This window comes from Myxocyprinus asiaticus, chromosome 40 (genome assembly GCF_019703515.2).
Source record: "Myxocyprinus asiaticus isolate MX2 ecotype Aquarium Trade chromosome 40, UBuf_Myxa_2, whole genome shotgun sequence".
Lineage (NCBI taxonomy): Eukaryota > Metazoa > Chordata > Actinopteri > Cypriniformes > Catostomidae > Myxocyprinus > Myxocyprinus asiaticus.
The window spans coordinates 29,427,061-29,450,699 of record NC_059383.1 but is presented as its reverse complement, the minus strand read 5'-3'; the positions used below and the strand labels follow the sequence as shown (position 1 = coordinate 29,450,699).

At 40.5% G+C, this 23,639-nt stretch overlaps 1 protein-coding gene across 1 annotated transcript in view; it reads right to left on the bottom strand.

The window, feature by feature from the left end:
- The window catches only part of LOC127431079 (netrin receptor UNC5D-like), a 335,898-nt gene that overhangs the window by 64,029 nt on the left and 248,230 nt on the right, over positions 1–23,639 (bottom strand). The window contains exons 3-4 of the mRNA XM_051681323.1: positions 16,465–16,608; positions 15,754–15,857 (exon numbers count right to left, since the gene is read on the bottom strand). Of these exons, the coding sequence (XP_051537283.1) occupies positions 15,754–15,857; positions 16,465–16,608 (248 nt within the window). The remainder of the gene's footprint in view (positions 1–15,753; positions 15,858–16,464; positions 16,609–23,639) is intronic.

Genomic DNA, 23,639 nt, shown 5'->3' with positions numbered 1-23,639 from the left:
GGTAAATTAAAGTAACATTTTCCTTCCGAAACAGCAAAATCTGTACATTATTTTAAAATTTTGGCCGCCAGTGTATATTGACATATTGTTTTTCTTAGTTTTGAAGGTTAAAATAAGCTTAAAAAATTGATGTTGAGTTTTACGGTTACAATTTTAATCTAGAATCTTGAACAGATTAATTCAGACTCAACTCAGGCTCGGCATGTTATGGACTCTGTCTTGAGTCCGACTCGATTGTGTAACGACTCGGACTTGACTTGGACTCGACTAAGACTCAAAACCAACACTACGTTTACATTTACGGGAGAAAACATTATGTAAAAAACGTACTTCTTCAGCATGAAACCAATCTAACGGTGCACTTTCCTGTGTACGCCGCTCGGTGTCAAGTTTCAGCATATACAAAATATATAAGATATTACAATTGATAAATGTCTATTTTTCCAGCCTGTTGTATTAGTATTTATTTATTTATTGCCCCTTATTCATTTTAGATACAGTTATTGAATATTGTTATTTACATAGGCTAAATATACCATTAATGAAATCTTGTTTATTACTTATCATATTTCAGTGGGGATACTGTATAATTTATTATAGCTGACAGTTACGTGAGCAAACAAGGTTTGAACATCAACCGTAACAAGATCAAACTGAAAGTCACTGCTTTTTAACACTTCTGTGTACAAATTTGAAGGCTGCTTATTAGATCAATTTAAGTAAACATCATATTATGCGACTGCGCATTACTTTACGGAGAGTTTACGAACTACTAGTTAAGTCTTGCCTTAAGGACAGATGGTGCAACCAAATTAAGCACTGACTTAGTTACAAACTAACTAGTAGTTACTAACTTAAGTGAGACCTTACACACAGCTGGTGCAAACCTACCCAGGTCACAACTTGTCCAGTGTCAGAAAACGTCAAGTAGGATGCAAGTAAATATTAAATTCTGTTTAATTCAGTTCAATATGACCTGCTCCTACTCCATCATGAGTCACTGACCCTGTTTACACCTGCTCTTAAGATGTATTTCGGGGGGTCCGATCACAAGAGGTCAGCGCTAAAAACAGGTGTAAACGGGGTGAAAAACATTTTGTGATCGGATCACAAAAACCACATACGGATGTAGTCAAATACACATCACAAATGAGGAGTAAATGGTAATCCGTACTGATGCGTCCCAGACATCAGCAAGGTGCCACCCCTCACCTGTCAATGTAAATGGGGTAACTGTCCTAGAGTCATATTTTGTGTTTTATGCACAAGTAAAAAAACAAAAGCATCGAAATTCTTATATCAGCCTACACTTTAAAGATTATATCTCAACAACGGTTTAGTGTGTGTAAAATATTATATGACATAATAATTGTATTGTTAGAAAGCTTAGAATTTTATTTTTACAATAGCACATTAAACTCAAAATGTGCTTCATGATCAAAGTGACTCAAAATTATTGATCAGGTCACATATTGTTCCAAAGCAGCTTTACAAAGAATAATTCCTTACAACAGCCCCCCCCCCCCCCCCAAAGCGGGCCAAGGGTTGATCTGGGTATGGCAGGAGCTAATAAACTTCAGGATGGGCGTCCTCTGGTCCCCAGTATGAGATGCTGGTATGCTGATGTCCTTAGCAGCCTTCTTAACAAGCATTTTTTGGTCTACCAGCCAGACAAGTACTAAAATATCAGTAACCAGCATGAAATTAATGCTGGCCAAAGTTGGTCTTTTAAACAGGGTAGTCATCAGCATTAAAGGTTACTCTACGGTCATGCTCAGTCTAGTGGTATTTGTTCAGCCCTGATGTTTAGCAGTCTGATTCATTAGTATTTACAAACATACAGTAGCAATGCCATGACAACGTGCCCTGCTCGCATGACTGGTCATGCAAATAGCAATCGTTTGCCAACAGCTACCAGTTCTAAGTTGGTCCAGAGGGGCGGCAGTCGTTATGCCGTGGGGACACGGGTTGATTTATGTCACTGCGTGTTTGCAGATTAAAAGCAATGCACACCCCTTGGGAGTCTCTGTTTATGTGCAAGTTCTTGCCCTCTGCGCAAGAACACCACAGCAGAAAACACGCATGGCATGGCTAAAATTGCTTGACTCCCTCTCTACAGCCTTAAAGGGGCCCTATTATGCAAAATTCACATTTACATGGTGTTTGAACACAAATGTGAGTCGGCAGTGCGTGTGCACAACCACCCTACAATGTTAAAAGTCCACCCACTCCTCTTTCTTATATTTCTATTAATCAAAAACAGTGTCTCAAAATGACTGGTTTTCATATCCGCTCTAAAGTGACGTCACTTTAGAGCAGGCCATGCCCATGACTGGTGATGGACTCCACCCTATTATCATAGATCCTCCCCTGAGTGATCTACACACAGTCTGCCATTTTTGTCCGCACTGGAACAGCTACAGTGAGAAGAATAATGTCTCAACTTCGTAAGCGTCATAAGTGTTCTGTTGTTGGCTGTAAAAGTGAACATAAGAGTCTTCATGTACTCCCGGTATCAGAGCCACTGAAGACACAGTGGACAAGTTTTGTTTGTGAAGAAAATGTGCCCCAAAACATACCAAAATTTGTGTATGTTTGTGCAAATCATTTTACACCGGACCGCTTTGTGAATGAGGGTCAATATAAAGCAGGATTTTCAAAAAAAATTTACTCTCAAGCATGGATCAGTACCAACTGTTTGTGTTCCAGCTTTATATCCTGAATATGTAAGTATCGCACTTTATATTTTGTGAATGTTTGCAAATCGCCTTTCCGAATGTTCTTGTTAGCTGATTCCACGGCTAATGCAGCTAAAGTTACCATTGTCTCTGATTGTATTCACAGAGACCAGAGCTATGTTGTTATAGCTTGTTTGCACATGACGTCACGTCACTGCGTTGCTGTGGCGTGAAATGCAGATGGAGGGCAGGAAGTGATTTTCTACATATGAAGCACTATCACAAACTCAAAATGCCTATGTTTTGCGTCGTTTACGGTTGCTCATACATATATGGCTGGACTCCGGTATTTACGGTGTCAGTCATATTTGTTCTGAATTGTTGTTGCTATAGTATCCGAAGCACAAGCTGTAAAGGCACAGACCTCTTCCGGAAAGGAGGCGGGGAGCAGCAGCTCATTTGCATTTAAAGAGACACACACGAAAACAGCGTGTTTTTGATTCCACCCAAAAAGAGGTATTTACAACATGGTATAATAAATTATCCATGGGGTATTTTGAGCTGAAACTTCACAGACACATTCTGGGGACACCTGAGACTTATATTACATCTTGTAAAAAGGGGCATAATAGGTCTCCTTTAAAGAATAATGGAGGCAGGAAAATCAATATATCAGCCATCAGATTGTCATGTATGAGATATTTCATCTTTATGATGGCCAGAGAGAACTGTTTCATCATATGCTTTTAATTTAACTCTTTTTGCCGTTCCAGTCTAGAGGTTTCAGAACAGTGGTGGTTCAGTCTCTATCCTCTCACTCTCTCCCCTCCATTGCACCTCATATGCCCCCTTCTCCATGTTTAAGGTTGGGCCTCAACAGCTATAGACAAATACACACTACAAAACTGATGTTTTAAAGACTCTGTGATTTCATTTGACCAGCACAGTTTTCGTTCCTGTGTTGATATATTGCCAACACTGTATTGTGACAAATATTAGGATATTGTACGAAACTTGGCTCGTACGAAAAGGTACGACTTTCATTCCCATAGAGACCAAACAATCAACAAACAGAATTTCAAATCAATTAAAATCATGGTTTCATTTTAGGGTTTTGGGAGAGAAACTTTACGGTTTGGTTTAAGGTTTGGGTATCAGGTTAACCTTATGAGAAATTGTAAGGATGCTTGTTTAAAACCCTAATGTATCTCTTCCCTCTGTGGTACACAAAAGCGATTTTCCTATTGAAATCATGGTTAGGTTTAGGGTTTGGGTGAGAGGTTACACTTTATAGTTAGGTTTAGGATTGGGTTTGGGGTTAAACTTTGGAAAAATCTTAATAATATCGTTCATTGGTTCATAAAACCTGTTGCCTGTTTTAAGAACACAAGTTCTTGCGATTTCACCATTTTGTGCTATTAAAATGACTTGTCATGAGACCGGGTTGTGTATTTTATATTAAAACAGGAAGTGGGGCAACACATTTTGAATGGCTTGTTCTCCTTTTATATATATATATATATATAGCCAGTAGGCTTTAGTTATATTTAATAGTAGGGCTGAACAATTTGGACAAAAAATCTAATTGCTATTATTTTGAAAAAAAAATTGCAATTTGAACTGCGATATGATAAACATTAAAAAAAACAAAATAATAATAATAATAATAATTTTAAGTATAATTTTAACCAAAATTAAACCATGTTTTGTCCATGCTTTACTGCCGAACAGAAATACTGTTCTAGAAAGGGTGTTCACACTTGAGTCTTCTAAAAAGAACCAAACTTAATAAATAAATAACTTGAATATTATATTACTGCAATAATAATAATGTTAAGTTAAGAAATTATTATACAAACATATTATTGTATAACAATAATTATCATTATAACTATAATAATTTATTATTATTATTATTATTATTATTATTATTATTATTATTCAATAGTAATTAATTTCTTTAATAATTTCTGAACTTACTATGTAGTCCGGTTAAACCCTCAAGCTTCTATTTCGGCGGAAGCTTTTATTTTGAAAACTGAAGGGATGGAAGTTTCTGTTGTTTGTAGTTGAGTTGACAATAGCCTTTTAATGCAGTGAAATGCTCTCATCTGCCTTAATGTCAACAAAAACCTGCTCTCATGGGGTTATTTTAAATGTGTATATTAAATTGTAGCGACCAAACATAGAGGTATGTGAAATTACACAAATGTGCAATTAAAGAAAACCTGGGGCACTTTCAGTAATGCGCTCAGTGCACGTTAGCACACCGAACTGAACGCAGAGCAAATCTGTAACCCAGGGAACCCGATAGACAGTATTTGTGTGTATAGAGCACAGAACCACTCTGAAACCACATGTGTAATACACTGATCCCAAAGCACTACACATTACAGACAAAACAGCAGTGCACATAGGCTAGCACAGCGGGTAACACACTGAGACTTTATTTTTTAAATTAAATTGCAGCACTCGTGGTTTGAAAATCACATCGGGTCATATTGTGATTTCTGTTTTTTTTTTTTTTTTTTGGTTAATCGTTCATCATTGATACTTGCTGGTGGTATTAGGGGGAGGGGTATTCTTATTCTAGAGAGCATTTCATTTTATGAAAATCTGTGTAGTGTAATATGAGTCATCAATATTTTTGGCCCGTTTTCCCGGAACATAAAGACTGAAATTTCTAAATGCGTATATCTTCTAAGAGTTACATTTGTCAACATTTAGGAGCACATAGTGAATAGAAGAAACTGGTTTGAATGCTGGCTGTGAGTAGCAATGAGCAACAGTGAATGAAATAGTGAGAGAGCGAAAGAGCACAAGTGGAGGGCAAGAAAGAGGAAAAAAAACATCCACATGTCTCCCCAAGCACTGTTTCGCACACATATTTTTCAGCTCTTTTTCTTGTTTTGTGCAAATCAGTTCAAAAATGACCGGAAGCCCTTCCTTCATGTTTGTTGATCAACTCTCGTGTTATTATGTGCTTGAGTTTGTGTGGGAACAGAACTGTAGGATAGAAACTAACGGCTGTAGTGAATGGAGGTAAATGATCTCGCAGTTGACACACCTAGTCTGCGATTAGTTGAGTAGTCTGTGCGCCAACATGACAGAAATAAAAATAAAAAAAGGCTGTGAGTATTAACGTGTGCAGGGCAACAAGCCTCAGTCTTGCAGTTTGTGCTTAATCAAGTCATGTTGCCTGCTTTACTTGACAGTACTTACCTATCCTTTTAGTAAAAAAAATAAAAAATAAATAAAAATGACCCTGTGTTGTCAGATTGAATGCATCGAGTACCAAAAAGAAATCAGCTTGGCTTTTAGTTGAAAACACCTTCTTTCGAGAACCTGCATTACTTGTTATCTAAATTCTTTCATTTTCTTTCTTTTAATTATTTCCCTTATCTGGGACTTAATCTAAAGCTTTTCCATTATCAATTACTCCATCTCCTTTTCCTCACTCCAAGAGTCTGTTGGCGAGAAAATCTCTTGCATTCTGTACGAGTGTGAGTGTTTTGAATTCAAATCACAGGTTGTTTCTGGGTGTGCATGGGCCTCTGGGGGTTGGTAGGAGATGGAGAGATGAGAAGGGAGATGAACACTAAGGGACAGATTCAAATGAGTGTGATAAGCCAGGGAACATAGGAAATGAATTTGCTTAATTAGCACATTTGTTCCAATTAAAATGAGCATGGACTACCATGACACCACACCCACTAACTAAGCCTCTCAAAGGACAACACAGATAACCTCTGATGTCATGATAACTGAACCTCTTTCTAAACATCTTTTGAAAGCACAGCGCCAGCAGTAGCCCCAGTTACACTGGTTATAGAGAACTGCGGGTGTTCTCAAGGACATTAACAGCCTGGAACATCTATAAGGGCATCAGTAATGTCCAGTAATCATCTGAAATGATGGAGTCTGAGATCACATTCCAAAGTTGGACATGAAAAAAGCATAATAACACTATACAAATAGAAGAGAAATCGAAAATATTAGCTAACCCTGGGTGCATTTCCCAAAAGCATCGTTAGGCAACTATGGTTGTAAGTTCCATCGTTACCAGTATAGTTCAGTGATTTGGTGTTTCCTGAAACTGTAGTTCCAACAAACATTCCCAAACAGCATCACAAAGTTGTGTGGTTGGAACTACAGCTCTTTACCTGTGGTTAGAAGGATAGTTCCTTGTTAGTTTGATGTGTGGACATCATTTCAGTTCACTGAGGCTTCTATATCTTTTATTCCATATATATCTTTCTTTCTGTCAAGTCTTTGATCATGTTTACATGCATTTAAAAACAAGACTTATTCAGGGTTTTGCAGAAAGCGGCATTCTGAAACGTAATGTAAACATGAATGCAGCCGTTTAAAGGATTAAAGACTGTTAAGAGAAAGCGCTTTTAAGTGGTTTCTGTTGGATATCACGGCTTCTGTGCCCATGGTAATGCACAAGTGGCATTTTTGGCTGTGTTCCAAACAGGATAAATCAGCTTCCGAAGGGAGGGAGAGCAATCATTACAGATATCTTCAAACTGAAATTTTAATAAAAATGGCTTAAAAAGTGAGATCCAAATGACTGTTATTTTGGAGCCTCACATCTTTCAGCCCTCCACTGCTCTCACAGTGGATGGTAAAGTCTTAAGACAGGGGAAGACAGGGAATAGTGCATAAGGCAGATCTCTTCTGAATAGAACGAGCCCATTTCAAGAGTGCGCGCATGAATTTGTGTTCAAGCACGTCGGAGGAACCCCGAAGTCTGATGTAGAGTGAAACAAATCTATTGCTGAGCAATGCATCTGTCTCATGGTGCATGCCTATTTCGTGTCTTGAGCAGCTTTCTCGCATTAAACGTCTTTCTGGTGTGCGTGTAAATGAGCTATTATAATTTCATTTTCCCTGAAGTTATTACTCCACCCCCTGCGTAATGTCATTAACGACAGCTTTATGTTGTTGAACCAACGTAGTTTGAACAATGGATGTGCGACATAGTTACTACGGTTTCAGGAAACAGTTGTGACAAGCTAGTTAATTTCTCTAATGATGCATCGTACTATGGTGGTTATGCCGCAAGTTCCGTCATTGTTTGGGAAACACATTCCCTGTTGGGAAAAAAAACATTGCAGGTAGGGCTGTAATAATTATTTTGATAATCGACTAATCTAATGATTATTATAACGATTATTCGACTATTTGCCGATTATTGCAACGATTGATCATTAGCTCTTAATCGACTATTTAGCTTGTGCCTTGACTAAAAAGGTTGTATTAAACATTGTAGGATATGTGGTTAATGTAAATGTACAGTACACGGTATGATTTAAAGTGTCCACATACCTCTATCATTATGTAAGGAATTTATAACTAAGAAATATAAATGACAAATAATTGGATTATTTGTCTGAATAAAATTCACCACTATTAAAATCGTAATACAATGTCTCATATCCGCTCACAATTTCTATTGTAAGGAATTCGCTTTAATAAGGGAATTATGATTAATTCACTTATTGGAGTAATATTATTCTCATGGCTTATTGAAAATAATATCGCACATATTTTAGGTATGGTCCTGAGCTTTGAAGCAAGATCTTTTAAAATCACATGATGAGATTATTTATCAAAATATACTACAGTCAAATTATTTTTGAATCCAAACAAGACTTTATTGCTAATCTAAACATAAAAACTAATCTAACACATAAAAACATGGAAACAGGTTGTGAGTGAATTGTAACAGAAGGTGAATGAAAATGATCTATACAGAGAACATGAACTTTATGGTGTCTGTAGACAATGCCTTAAGAACCATTGATACTTAATTCGGTCTAACTCGATTTGCAATCGGGTAACTCAAATTATATTAGAGAGACAAAAAAGTGCTGCATAATAGTACCGTACTCATGTCCAACCACCACTCTATAAAATAAAACAGGCTCAATCTTAACACCGAATAAGGCACTTACCTAACTGGTCAATCCAGTTAGCCTTGAAACTGGTAAAACACCTCATAACATTGTAATTCAGGGGAAAAAAATCACCCTCCAAATTTACATTAATTTAGACGGAAACTGAAAGTGACAAGAAGGTAATTACAGAAGAAGGTCTCGTCCAGGTTTGTTCTATCCTACTCAATTAAGTTCCAGTTTCATTAATGTCCCTTTGCATCACTTTGCTTCAATCAAGTCCATGGCCCCTTACAAACGTTGTGATGACTTTCACTGAATCACATTAAAGAAATGAACTTTCCAAATCCAATGGCACTCTTTCAAATGCATGTATAGACTGGACTCGACGTGTCCTTCCTCTTCATCCCCGTCTTGACAGTGTGGGCCACACCGTGTTTATTGCTGAATAATTACATTTTAAGCACTTTAAATGACTTTGCTTAGTCAGACTGAATGATTAATTGCATTCCAAGGTGAGGATTGTGAAGTTAATATGAGCTTAATGATTGGTTTGCTCTTTCAAAGTTATTGAGAGGCTTTTTTTCACCCATCTTTGCTGTGAGTAATCTTTACTTTGACAGTTAATATTGCACTTTCATTTCCTTGTTGGTGTAACTGTTTTAATTATGTTATGTTCATTATTCAACAGGGATGATCTTATAGCTCCAGGGAGATGATATTTTCTAAACAGGTTTCTATTCAGCCAGGGAACAAACAAAGGACAAGGATGACACGTGCCAGAAAAAAAAAACAAAAAAAAAAAAACAACGACAACGACATAATTGTTTTGAGCTCGTGACCTTTTGGAAATGTCTTCAGAAAAAACAAATCAAATACAAGGGATTTAATCAAGTTTTCACGTTTCACTGGCAAAATCAGCCGAGCAAAATAATTAACCCACGCGAAGCATAGAGGTGGCATTTCAGCAACGGCCTTGCAATGTTCTCGGAGTCCTTGATCAATTTCCAGTCTGACAGATTTGAATTCCATCCAAAGATGGTATCAGTCAGCAAATGGGAGAGCCATCTTGGCTCAAATATCCACCCGGTGGCAGAATTCTCCGGCTTGACCTTTAGACTTAAAGTGGCAATGATTACAGAAGGAGTGCTCAGCTGCCAACCTGTAATCACCAGCAATGAACCCTTCTGGTACGACGCACAGTGCACCGGACCTGGATCTTGGCTCTGTCTCAAACATCGCCTAAGCCTGGCTCACTCTGTTTAACACAATGGCTATCCTTTTCGACAGAAGCACCATGTTGGCTCTGGTAACTATTGATTAGCTGTAGTGGTGGTGGTGCATGGCTACATCCATCCAGATTGCAGGCAGCAGCCCACCATACAGCCATTTTGGCTAGGTTTCCAATGTAACAGATGGCATGAGATGATATGTGTTTTCTTCTTCTTTTTTTTTTTTTTAAGCTGATGTTAAATGTGCTCAAGTTGACCTATTTTAAGCATTGCTTATTCTGAAACAACTACAAAGAATATGGAGCATATGAAATACACACACCCCACCACCACAACCCCCCCCCCCCCAGAAAAAAAAAACAAGGAATCTGTCAGCAACCTTTTCTGTCTTTCCTCCAAGAGGCATACACAGCAGTATCACTTATCATTTCACTAGAAAGTGGGGGCTGATAATAATATGACACCGGGTTTATGAAAAGCAATTGCCAGTTTCATAAACACATGGATAACCTCCTAAGCTTGTCGCAAAACTCAGTAGGAGGCACAATATTATGCACTTGTAGTGACTGAGATGAACCTGAGAACTAGTTCTTTTTTATTATTTCTTTGACGCTCACAGAATTCCTTATCATTTCCTGCAAAGCACATTCCAATAGAAAAATACAACAGAAACAGGGATTATAGTTCACTCTTCAGCCCCCTTTCCAAGAGAATAAGCTTCACAGGGACATAGGACAGTAGTTCGGAGGGGTAGGATGGGATTCGGTCTGCAATATTCAAAGTGTGGCTCTTATCTGTCAGTGTTTTGCTTGTGTTTATGCTTTGGCCTCTAGAGGTCCTCCTGGTGCTCTTATACCCAGCTTCTCTATTTGTAATCAGTGTAATTAAGTTCACATGTGTGTCATTTAGCCCTGTGTATTTAAGTTACTCTGTCTCCTAGTTTCTTTGCTTGGTGTTTAGTTGTCCTGAAGCCAGTTGCTTGAGTAAGTGTTCTCTCAAGATGTTTGATTAACTCTGCCCTAGGATTTTTCCCCTTCACTGTTTTATTTCTCGTGGACTTTCTCCTCTGGATTTTTTTGCTTTAACTTTTGGTATTTTTTGTATGCATTTGGGGAATGCCCTTTTTGGACTGGTTTTGTTTTTTGAGGATTACTTTTACTGTTTTTTGCTCCAGCTGTGGATTTTTGTTGCCTGAACTTTAAAATATTTTCTGCACCTCAACTTCTAAGTGCATTTTACTATTTGGTTCACCATGCTCAAGGGTTGAGAGTTAGACTCTCATGCCAGAGACTCGAGTTCAAGTCCCGGCCCTGACAGAAACACCAAGCCAGACATGATCCCAGAGACGCCCAGCTCGCAAGAGCTCCTCACAACCATAGCCCAGCATGAGTCATCAGTCCAATGTCATGAAGCTGTGCTAGTCCAAAAGGAGGCCTTGATGGTAAAGCATTCACAACTACTGTCTGATATCATGACCTCCATCCATCAGATTTTCGATCGGCTGCCTCGACTGCTGCTCCTATTCCACTTCCGGGTCCTCAAATGTCTGTTCCCCTTATAGAACCCTGCCTACCTCCACCTCAGCGCTTCTCAGGAAACCCCAGTGCTTTTTGTGGATTCCTCACTCAGTGTTCCCTTACATTTGAGCTACAGCAATCGTCCTGACAGGGCCAAGATTGCATATGTCATCACTCTCTTCTCTGGTAAGGCCCTCTCTTGGGCAACAGCTGTTTGGAAGGCCCAGAGCCCTTTCTGCTCAAGCTACCTGTCATTTGAAGAGGAATTAAAGCGGGTTTTAAATCATCCCATCAGCGGCCGAGAGGCGTCTAAATGACTGCTGTCCCTCCAGCAGGGTAGTCACAGTGCTGCAGAATATGCCATTCAATTTCGCACCATTGCAGCAGGGAGTGGTTGGAACAATGAGTCTCTCATGGTGTGTTTCCAGAACGGTTTCTCCGAGGCCCTCCAAGATGAACTTGCAACGCGAGAGCCTGCTTGTGATCTCGAGACCCTCATTGACCTGGAGATTTGGCTGGATAATCGTCTGAGAGAGAGGAACTTGAGTCGCCAGTTTGTTCTCGCACCTCATGTTAGTTCAGTGCCCACAGAGAAGTTACTACCGTCCCGAGGAATTCCAGAGCCTATGCAGTTGGGTGGTAATCGGATTTCTCCATCGGAACGTGACCGCCACATGAAAGAGCGGTGTTGCCTATACTGTTGACTGCCTGGGTATATCCGTTCTACCTGCCCAGAGCTCTCGGGAAACGCTTGGTCCCGTACAGGCAAGGAAGGACTGTAACAGGACTTACTCACATTGCCTCACCTTCCAATTCAGGATTGTTTCTCCCCATTACCCTTGCCTGGGGAGATCATAAGCATCAACTCAAGGCCTTGGTGGATTCAGGTGCAGCCGGGAACTTTTTGGACTTACCTCTTGCTAGGAGTCTCCAGATTCCCTCTGCCTCACTCGCTACCCTTTTGACAGTTACTGCACTGGATGGAAGACTTCTGGGTCCTGGGAAGGTAACCCTCCTTTGCCTCTCTATTCACCAACACCAGGAGGAGTTGCGTTTCCATCTGATACAGTCTCCTGAGTTCCCTGTTATCCTTGGTCACCCCTGGCTTCACCATAAGCCTCATCTTGACAGGTCCACTGGCGCAATCCTCAATTGGGGTCCCACTTGTCATGTTATCTGTTTGATTCCAAGTTCCCCTGACCCTGTTCTCGAGTCTCAAGAATCCCTAGACCTATCTCAAGTCCCCACTCAGTACCACCACCTCAGGGCAGTCTTCAGTAAAAAGAAGGCCAACTCGTTACCACCACACCGCCCTTATGATTGCGCGATTGACCTGCTTCCAGGTACCTGTCCTCCCAGAGGCCGCATCTTCTCCTTGTCTTCTCCCGAGCATGCAGCCATGGACAGTTACATTGAGGAGGCCCTCACGGCAGGGATCATTTGTCAGTCCACTTCTCCTGCTAGCGCTTGTTTTTACTTTGTGGGTAAAAAGCATGGGGGCCTTCGACCCTGCATAGATTACCGAGGCCTCAACAAGATCACTATCCGGAACCATTACCCTTTGCCGCTCATGGCCACAGCTTTTGTGTTACTGCAGGGAGCTTCCATTTTCACCAAACTCGACTTGCGCAACGCTTACCATCTTGTGCACATTAGACAAGGGGATGAGTGGAAGGCCGCTTTTAACACTCCCACCGGGCACAATGAGTACCTAGTTTTGCCCTTCGGCCTCACCAATGCTCCTGCAGTCTTCCAGGCACTGATAAATGATGTCTTTGGGGACATGCTCAATCGGTTTGTATTCGTCTACCTGGATGATATTCTCATTTTTTCAAATTCCCTCAATGAGCACGTGGAACATGTCTTGAAGTTTCTTGGGCGCCTCCTCGATAATCACCTTTATGTCAAACCTGAGAAGTGTGAATTCCATGTGACCCAAGTACAGTTCCTGGGATACATCATTAAGTCTGGCCATATTCAAATGGATCCTCAGAAGGTTCAAGCAGTCATGGACTGGCCCACTCCCAAAAACCTGTCCATGCTTCGGATGTGGGTGTTGGAGCAGTGCTTTCTCAGATAGGGAAGGATAACAGACTTCATCCATGTGTGTTCCTTTCACACCGCCTTACACCGACAGAGAGAAAGTACCATGTGGGGGACCGTGAGTTACTGGCTGTTAAATTGGCACTCGAAGAATGGAGACATTGGCTTGAGGGGGCCAAACACCCATTTCAAGTACTCACTGACCACAAAAACCTAGAATACATTCAGCAGGCCAAGCGACTCAACCCTCGAAAGGCACGCTGGTCACTATTCTTCAACCGGTTTCAGTTTATCTTATCCTACCACCCTGGCTCCAAAAATTCCAACCTGATGCTCTGTCTCGAGTATACGCAAGCAGTAACCAAGATGAGTTCCAAGATAGTGGCCCCTGTAAGATGGGAACTTGAAAATTCAGTAAGGCAAGCCCAGGCCTGGGAACCAGACCCGGGGGGGCAGCCAAAAGCTGTTCGCTCCCAGGTTCTCCAGTGGGGTCACTCCTCTCATCTGACCTAACATCCAGGCACTTCTCGCACCCTTGAATTCCTCCAGAGACGGTTTTGGTGGCCGACCATCAAGGAGGATACCGAAACCTTTGTAAGTGCCTGTCCCATATGCAACCAGGAGAAGGTCTCTCATTGCTCTTCTCAGGGTTTTCTTCAAACTCTCTCTATACCTCAAAGACCTTGGTCACACCTCTCCATGGATTTCATGGGGTCCTGTCAGTGTTTTGCTTATGCTTGTTTTGGCCTCTAGAGGTCCTCCTGGTGCTCTTATACCCAGCTTCTCTATTTCTCTAGCTTTCCCTTCACTGTTTTATTTCTCGTGGACTTTCTCCTCTGGATTTTTTTGCTTTAACTTTTGGTATTTTTTGTATGCATTTGGGGAATGCCCTTTTTGGACTGGTTTTGTTTTTTGAGGATTACTTTTACTGTTTTTTGCTCCAGCTGTGGAGTTTTGTTGCCTGAACTTTTATTAAAATATTTTCTGCACTTCAACTTCTAAGTGCGTCTTACTATTGGGCTTATCATTCTCCAGTGGCTCAAGGGTTGAGAGTTAGACTCTCATGCCAGAGACCTGAGTTCAAGTCTTGGCACTGACACTTATCTGTACTGGCATTCATGCATATGAGAAAGGCAAGTGGAAGAGGAGAGGCCAAACACAATCTGTCCATTTGTGCTGAATCGTATATCTCTCATTTGAATTTATGCAGCTTGTGTGGTTCTTATTCTAATACACACATATAGACACACACGTTTGTTTTTCTATTATGATGGGTATTTTTCATTGGCTTCTGTTGTTTTTTCTCTCTGCATTTTACAGTACCTTAAACTCCTATTGTATTTATTAAAAGCTAAATATAATTACTATATACTAACCATACAATCTAACCCTACCCCAAATATTTTTTTTTTTTTTTTTTTTTTTTTGCATTAATACAAAATGCTTTATTAATGAATTGATTTTGCTATTTTTTAAAAGGAAAGCAAGCTAAGTAAACCAATGTGTCCACACTTAGGGGCCATTCAGACAGAATATGTAATTGCATAAAAAAATAAATGAATTAATTAAAAAAAAAAAAACTTAGACAAAGCAATGAATGGAACCATTGTGATAAACTTAAGGTGTCTCAGAATATGTTTTAAAAGTTTAAGTTTTTTTAATTGGACAAAGCTTCTTAAAAATGCAGCATCCTGCATGAGATGCTGAAAAAAGAGTTACGAGACACAGATGTCCAGCTAGCATACAGCATGTTTACACAGAAAACCAACTGCAAAACAGCACAGATGGATGCAAAAATGTGTTCAGTGTGAACGGTCCCTCACACACACATAGAGCCATGAGCACACTAGCAAGAGGTATAGCAGGGGTAACATATAGGTGCAGATTTGTCCTTTACCTCTCCACCACCAAACACACATGCACACTTTTTTGGAAAGTTTAAAAAAAAAAAAAAAGACTGTTAGAAAGAAGACAGTCCTTAATAACAGACACCAGACCTTCCAACACTGTTTTAGCTAATGCAATGAGAACGTATTTGCTAAAAAGCCCCTCAAAGATCAACAGACAATCAAAAATAGAAATGCACTCTGAATATATTGCCGTTTCAGGGCCCTGCAAATGATAAATATAATGCACATACCAGTACACTCTCGTAAATGCAACCCCACTCATGCCTAATATGTGGAAAAGCTGGCTTATCAACTGCGTATTAGGCTAGACTGGTGTGGCATGAAAACTAAAACGGTGTCACATACATCAAAAAGTCTAGATAAACTGAATTACGTAGATCGTAGAAACCGTGGTCTCTACGATAATTTTAAGCTTGCGATAATTTTGCGAAATGCAGCCCAGATTGTGGGTGCTGTGAAACTCCACTCACCTCGGCTGCAGGCACTCCCTCTGGTGGGCGGCAGTGGAGAACAATCATGCCATTGATCGGCACCTCCAACCCTTGTGGCTCCTGTTCAAAATTCTTCCTCAGATCTATATGTAGGAAGACATACAGTCAATCAATAGTTACAGGTATTTCAAGTGAAAAGCAAACATTTTTAGTAGACAACTTTTCTTGACAATTAAAATCCAGACTACTGAACAGCCTGCCAAAGAAGGCAAAGGTGGACTGTTTTGAATGCCTGATTTAATGTTACATGTAGGTTTAAAACTCATGTAGGTGATGTGTGTCATTTTAAAGGTGATGTGTGTCGTATTTTTTTCCAATGTTACAATACATATACAAGTTTAATGTGTTTTGTGTTTTGTGCCTCTGTGGCACTTTCAAAATGTTTCAATTATTATTATTATTATTATATTTTTTTGCAGTCCAACATATACACTTCTAGCTCAACTGATAGCGTCATTTGGGGGTTGGACTACCTGTTAGCCAAATAATGGTAGACAAGAAAATAATTCGGGAAACAATTATTGTTTTTGCCATTTCATTTGGTGCAACGAATGGTGCAGAAAATACACACATCACCTTTAAACTAGCTATCTCATAAGGTACAGTATTTTAGAAAGCATGTATTTATGAGTATAAAAAAGTAAAAAATCAAGAATCTTGTTTAAAGAAACAGGCTATTGTGACACTGACATGCGATGCGGACAGTAGCTTTGCGACTCTTGGAGGTGCCCAGATGACTCCAGGCCACACAAAGACACCAGTAGTCCTCTGGTCCATGGAAGTCCTCCACCTGCTGTCTGGAAACATTTATCATCACTTCACGGATCTTAAGCCCTGCATGGAAAGAAAAAGAGCAGGATTGAGACTAGGGTGACCAGATGACCATGTTACAAATTGGGATAGATTGAAAACATGGCCTGGTTGGCATTTCGACATGGTGGGCGACCCATGTTTGAATGCAGCCCATTATGATTTAAGTTAATGTCTTTGTTTGAATTTACAACAGTTATCAAAGAACAGAAAAAAGATGAAAGAAACATAGTTTATTGCAAATGGCTTAAATATGTCTGACCTTTCAGACACAGACAAACTACAGTGAGTCAAACCAAAACTTTAACTCTCATGATAGGTATTGAACTCTACTTTTAACAACTGTTTGTAGTTATCAAACTAAAGTTAAGACTAATTATCGTGACAAACGCAGTCCTGACTTAAAATCTAATAGGATGCGGGGGCTCGTAAAGTCTGAACTGTACTAATTCTATCGGGAGGGTCTGGTCTCCCTAATTGAGAACGACAAAGTGATGCAAATAGCTTATTTTATAATGGCTAAATTGTCTTTAAATGAACAAGTTAAACAAACAACAAACACTAAAATTAAAGCCAGTTAAGCTGTATTCACTCAGAGAGTTAGTGCTCTTATTTTGAGCACTAACTCTCTGAGGGAATACAGCTTAACTGGCTTTTACCACACATTTATCATAACGTTCAAAAAATGTTTTTTTAATTTATTTTTTTATTTCAATATGTATAAGACCAATTGGGCCTAGTCTGTGTAAACAGCTGTCACAGCTTTTTCATTAAACTAAAAGGCATATTGAACTTACTGAATCCTTGAGGTTTTTATATACCCGCGACCAGGTAGGACTAGATTAAACATTTTAAATGCTGTGTGTCTTTTTGAGTCAGAGAGAGAATGTGGGAATTATTAAAGAATAATGTGTTTTCCTCTTATAGATTGTTTGTACGAGTTTTCAAAAGCAATTCCCAGGCTCGTCTCCAACCAGGCTGTTCTCTTCCAAAACTGCTCTATAATGCATTCCTCCTGTCATAAGCTTAATTTTAGTGCTATTGTCATGCCGACCAAACATTAAATTATGCAGGCGGCATTTGAGCTGGTGTATTCTCACATGGCCCGGAATGCTCTTCAGACTGCAACAAAATATACGCTTTGTTCAGGAGCTGGTTTGGTTATTAGCAATAATTAATAATTATCAAATATAATTATTAATTATTAAAATCAATAGAACAATGATTAGAATCAACATTAGCTTATTAATCATGCAAATCAGAAATCATCAAAGATAACTATCAATAATCAAAATCAATAGAATATTAATAAGGATTAATATTGCCGGGGCACCACCCTGGAACCAGGGACTAATAACCAGACAGTATAACAGTCTCAATATAGGATTGTGATTGAACATCAGCATTCAAAAGGAAAACAATGAAGGCTTGAATCTGAGCACTGACATACCCTGCCAGCCCTTGACACAGGTGCATGCAGAACAATACCAAAACACTTCTCTTTAAAATATAAAAAATTTATTGATGCAGTAATATCAATTAATAATCAATACAATGCAGTCAATAAACTTCGACTTCCAACTGCAAACTAAACAGTAACATGATTAGATGTGGTAACAAATAAGCCTATAATACATGAGAGGAGAGTATGTGTGTGTGGGTGTGTGTGAATGGGTGTGTGTGAATGGGTGTATGTGTGTGTGTGTAAGGAGAGAAGGAGGGCACAAAATGGCAGACGTGGTTCTCGTGGAGAGTACATCATGCGAGGTTTCCGACCGGAGAATGTGGCCGCGAATGTGAGCGGAGAGACTGGTTAATGGCGTCTGCCCGTTTAACGCATGTCTCCGCTGGAACGATAACTTAGGGACAAAGCTGGGCTCTATCGCCAAGTTATCTGCTCGTTAAATGTGTGTGCGGATATGTTTGTGAGGGGTCGTGTGCATATGCGACAGAGAGAGAACAGTGACGGCACCGAAGCCGATTTTAGTGAACGTGGGAGAGAAGGCCACCGTAGTTTTATCACTCAGAGATGTGGTGAACGGCTCGTAATCCATCTGCAACGGTCGTTGGTTCTTTAATGGATAAACTCAGTGTGCCGTCTCACCCGCAATGGTGGAAATGCACAAACAGCCCAATGTTGTTGGACGATATCACAGCAAATCTTGTTCGTGGTAACAGTAAGTTACATTAATACCTTGAGTATTATTAGCAGCAATGGGCGTACTCGGCGGTCCATAAACTGTACAAGCAATAGCCTTGATACACAAGAATTACACACTATAATAATCTATCTCTGCCCAGACGTAAAGCTCTTACTTGAGTCACGTGAGGGCATGGGAAGAATGTGAGTTCATCCATTGTTTGACTCCAACTCGGTTCCTCGAAACTCGGGTGATGACGGGAGGCTGTTTCCTCACACTGTCGGCAGGTGGTGCTGCAGCTGATTTTCAGTGGGTTGGCAGAGATATCAGCGAAGTTGACTTGGTTGTAAAGGGAAGAGAAGTCTTCTTTCTTCACTTCTGCAGGCAAATGGGTGAGACGAGGATTGCTCAGCGGTCTCCTTCAGATCTGTTAGCGTGCTCGGTGGAACACAGAGAAATCTCGGCTCGTCAAGAGAGATTGTATAGCCAAAGTTCAGGTACGTACATTACTTTCTTGGGCAAAGAGGCTACACCTGGGAGCAGCAGGGCTGCCACTAGATGCGGCTCATACTGTCTCTGGAAGTAAAGCTTAGAAAGAATTTCTGGAGTTTTATACTCTCGATGACATCATGGTTGAGGGACGCGTTCTGTCGTGCATTTCATCCAGTAGGAGTTGAGAGTTCGATATTCAGTATTTCACACATAGGTGTTTTGCACTCCCTTTGTTTGATTTTGGCGCTGTTGTTGTGGCTATCATACTTTGAGTGTTGCTACAGGCCGCAGTCAGGCTTTATGACTGTATGTTGGCCTGCCTTTGTCTCCTATTTGAGTACATGAGGCCCAACACATGGCAACGGCAAGGTAATATTTCCCCTTACGATACAGCAGTGTTGGGGAACTTTGAAAGTGTATCTTGATAAGCTACATGCAACTCATAATTGAAAGTAGTTCAAACTAAATTAATCTACCATTTAAAAAAGTTTGTAGCTACACTACTTGCTACTAACAAAAGTAGCTAACAGTTGAAACAAACAATAGCATTTATACTCTATTAATATATTAATAAATATGTATTAAAGTAAATATTCTATTAATAATTTTGCTTTGTATATCTCTATAAAAACATATGCAATAACGTGCGGGTAACTACGCAGGAAATCAAATGAATCAGTGAGTCATTGTTTTGAGCCAGTTCATTTAAATGAATTACTAAAATGTATAGGATTTTCAAAAGCTTCATATAAGAGAGAATAAGTGGCATTTAAGGCTAGCATATTTATGTCTTTTTTGCTTGGATGTAGCTGTTGTGTTACGCAACGCCGTTGCTTATTGGAAAATGTAGCTTGTTTAGACTGATAATACTGGCTACTAGTGTTGGGGTACTCGAGATCGAGTCCAATTTTAATGGACTTGGACTTGTCACGGACTCGGAAGCATTTTTACTCTGACTTGACTCGGATACGAGCCTTTCAGACTTGGGAGTCTGGCCAAGTCCACGGCATTTGTGATGCAATGAAAACAAACAAACAAAATAATAATGTAACATAGGGTGACCATACGTCCTACTTTCCCCAGACATGTCCTCTTTTTCAGACCTGAAAAAAGCATCCGGCCAGGATTTCAAAATTGCCTCTAAATGTCTGGGATTTGGTTTTGTCTTCATATTGATGTGCTCTCTGCAGCTCATCACCTGGGCTATAATTACTCTAACACCTGTCACTCATCATAGTGATGGCGGATGGAGACCCTATATGACTTGTCAAAGCGGCAGAGGAGAGAGAGAGTGGCAGAGAAGAGTGGTGTCTGCGTGTTTACCACAGAAAAGTCTGTGTTTACCCTGTGTGTTCAAGTTGGCTACTGAGAGCCCTTTTATGTTAAAGTTTTGTGTGTTTCGAAAAAGAGTAAATAAATACTCACCCCAACTGTTCACTGTCTCCTGAATCCTACATTGCCCACAAACTTAACCTTATCACACATATATTCATACTGTACATGATACTGCGCAGTAGTTTTCAACCGTATATGTCCTTACGTGTGATTATTCTAACTGAGAGCAGCAGTGCGCACTCTTTCAAAGTACTTTTTTAACACTCTCGCCTGCGCACTCGTGTTGTATGTGTGTGCGGGAAAGAGATCGCCATTTGCCAGACGTGCTCTGCCGCTCTCATCCAGAAATATCAATAACGTAAGTACACTTTAAAAAGTACGTTCCCCAACTCTGCAAATTATTAAATAGAACACGTTTTATCAGACTCACTCTTACTATGCAAAGTAATTTCTAATTGAAAATGTTGACTATATCGAGACAAAATCAAATTTACTATGTATCAGGGACATTTAAAGTAATATGATGGATGAAACAGACCATGATGGAAATTGTACAACTCAGTCCATTACATATTTGTAGGGCAACCTGCTAGCGTTACCTGTAAAGCTGGCACTTGCGTTTCAATGGCAAAAAAGTCAGAAAATACAATGAAGAACACAAGTGAGGGGAGAAGTCTCTATTTACCTGTTATCCATACTAAATATTATGTGAAAAGAACGAAACGTCAGCCCAAGTTGAGTTTGATCTTGACTTTATGCAGAAAGAACTGAAAAGTGTGAAGCGTAGTACTGTAATATCTAAATAGTTTTTTAATGGTATCTGATCTTTTCTGTTTTTATTTTCTGTTGTTGTATTAAATTTTATGGGCATTATTAAATGTTTTAATATTACCATTTATTAAATGCATTGAAAACATTAAATGTATTTAATTAATTACATTACATGTATTTATCCCATAATTTTGATAAAACAAAACAAATTGAATGGACAAATTGAAAATGATGCAGAAATAAAAACTAAATTAAAATTTGAAATAATAACAACTCTGGTTGTAATTACTAACGCAGATTTCACTTTCTTTGGTGTATGTTTGAGGGGAGGGGAAAAGCAACAAATAATTGAAATGTCAACAGAACGCAATAAGAAGTGTGTTGAAGGGCAGTTTTGTCTTCATACACCTAAAGCATATGCTTTCATTCTGAAACAACTTTAAAATTTGTCCAGCAGGATACTAATAATAAATTTTTTGCATTTTTATTGACAAATAAAACTACTGGCTACTTTCACACCATAGTTGAATGTGACCCAAAGGTTGTACGCAGGGGCAGACCATAGGGAGAACCAGGACTTTTCCTTGTGGGCCGGCCGCGAAACGGGGCGAGCGGGCCACGATAAGCTGAAACGGGCCACCGCGTTATGCCGAACGTGCCGCGACAGGCTGAAGAGGGCCGCAAAATGGCGCCGCGATAAGCTGAAGGGGTTTGCGATATGCAGAAAAGGACAGCGTAGTGGGAACCTTGGGCACATAGCCTGTACGGGGTATCTGGATCACCTGAGAGTATGCCGGACTGAACTCTAGGCACGTATCGCTGACAGAGAATGCCTGCAGGTCCCCAACCCTCTTGATGGAAGTGAGTGCAGTCAGGAGGGCCGTCTTCAATGAGAAGGCCTTTAGCTTGACTGACTCCAAGGGCTCAAACGGGGCTCCCTGTAGGCCCAGAAGGACCACAGAGAGATCCCACGAGGGAACGAGGCACGGCCTAGGAGGATTCAACCTCCTGGCACATCTAAGGAACCTAATGATCAGGTCGTGCTTCCCCAAGGACTTACCATCCATTGCATCGTGGTGTGCCGCTATAGCGGCCACATACACGTTTAAGGTGGAGGGGGACAGCCGCCCCTCCAACCTCTCTTGCAGGAAGGAAAGCACCGACCCGACTGCACATCTCTGGGGGTCTTCCCCTTGGGAAGAAAACCCATTTGCGAACAGACGCTACTTCAAGGCATACAGCTGCCTCGTAGAGGGAGCCCTGGCCTGAGTGATAGTGTCTACCATTGCCGGTGGTAGCCAACTTAGGTCTTCTGCGTTTCATCCAGGGGCAAGACATGGAGGTTCCAGAGGCCTGGGTGCGGGTGCCAAATCGTGCCCCGTCCCTGAGAAAGGAGATCCTTCCTCAGGGGAATTCGCCAGGGAGCTCGGCAGTGAGTGGCGCTCTAAGCCCAGGAACTAGTCATCGAGCCGCAAGGGCTCAGGGCAGGGTGGAGGGTTCCACTTGGTTCGCCTCTGGCGGGGGGACGTGAGACAGTGATCGTGGGTGTCAGAGGGAGAGAGATAACGACCGCACCCAGGAACTACACACGAATGGAAAGGCATCTTTAAAAAGACGCTTTCTGTCAGTGCTCGCTCTGAGAAAATATACTCTTTTAGTTGCTCAAGTGTGGCTGCTGAAGTGCCCGGGGCGTTCTCTGCACTTATCTGTGCAAGTGGGGGAGAACCCACTGTAATGCACCGTGTATCCAACAGCCGCGTACAACACTTTTGTTTCGCCAGAGGTGAATGGAACAGCAGTGGATTTCATTGACACCGCTCAGCTCCGAAGAACAAATCTGAATGAGTGGTTGCAAGCGGGCTCCTTTTATACCCGGGGGAGTGGCATGCAAATTCCACTTACAAATTCTCATCGGCCTTTCTCAAATATAAGAGGTGTTTGGGGCTCCCAAGCGCAACCCCTAGTGTCACTACATCGACACAACGTCGAGTGAGTGACAGATAGGGAACAAGAAGTGTTGTTGAACAAATGTGCAAGTGTGAGTTTCAGTTACAAGGTGAAATGTCTACAGGGTGACACCAAATGTAATTAGTATTTTTAGTTGTGAATGATGTAATACAGACAACAGGAATGTATTTTTTTTAACTGTCCTAAACTCAAACCCTAATCCTATACATACCGTAACTGTAAGTGGAGTAAAAACAAATACACTTTTGAGCACAAATGCAACCTCCAAATTGTGTTCTCTAATATTTATGTGAACACCATTACTTCCCAGTTCCCAAGGGACCAGTACCCATGTCTCAGAGGTTGCTT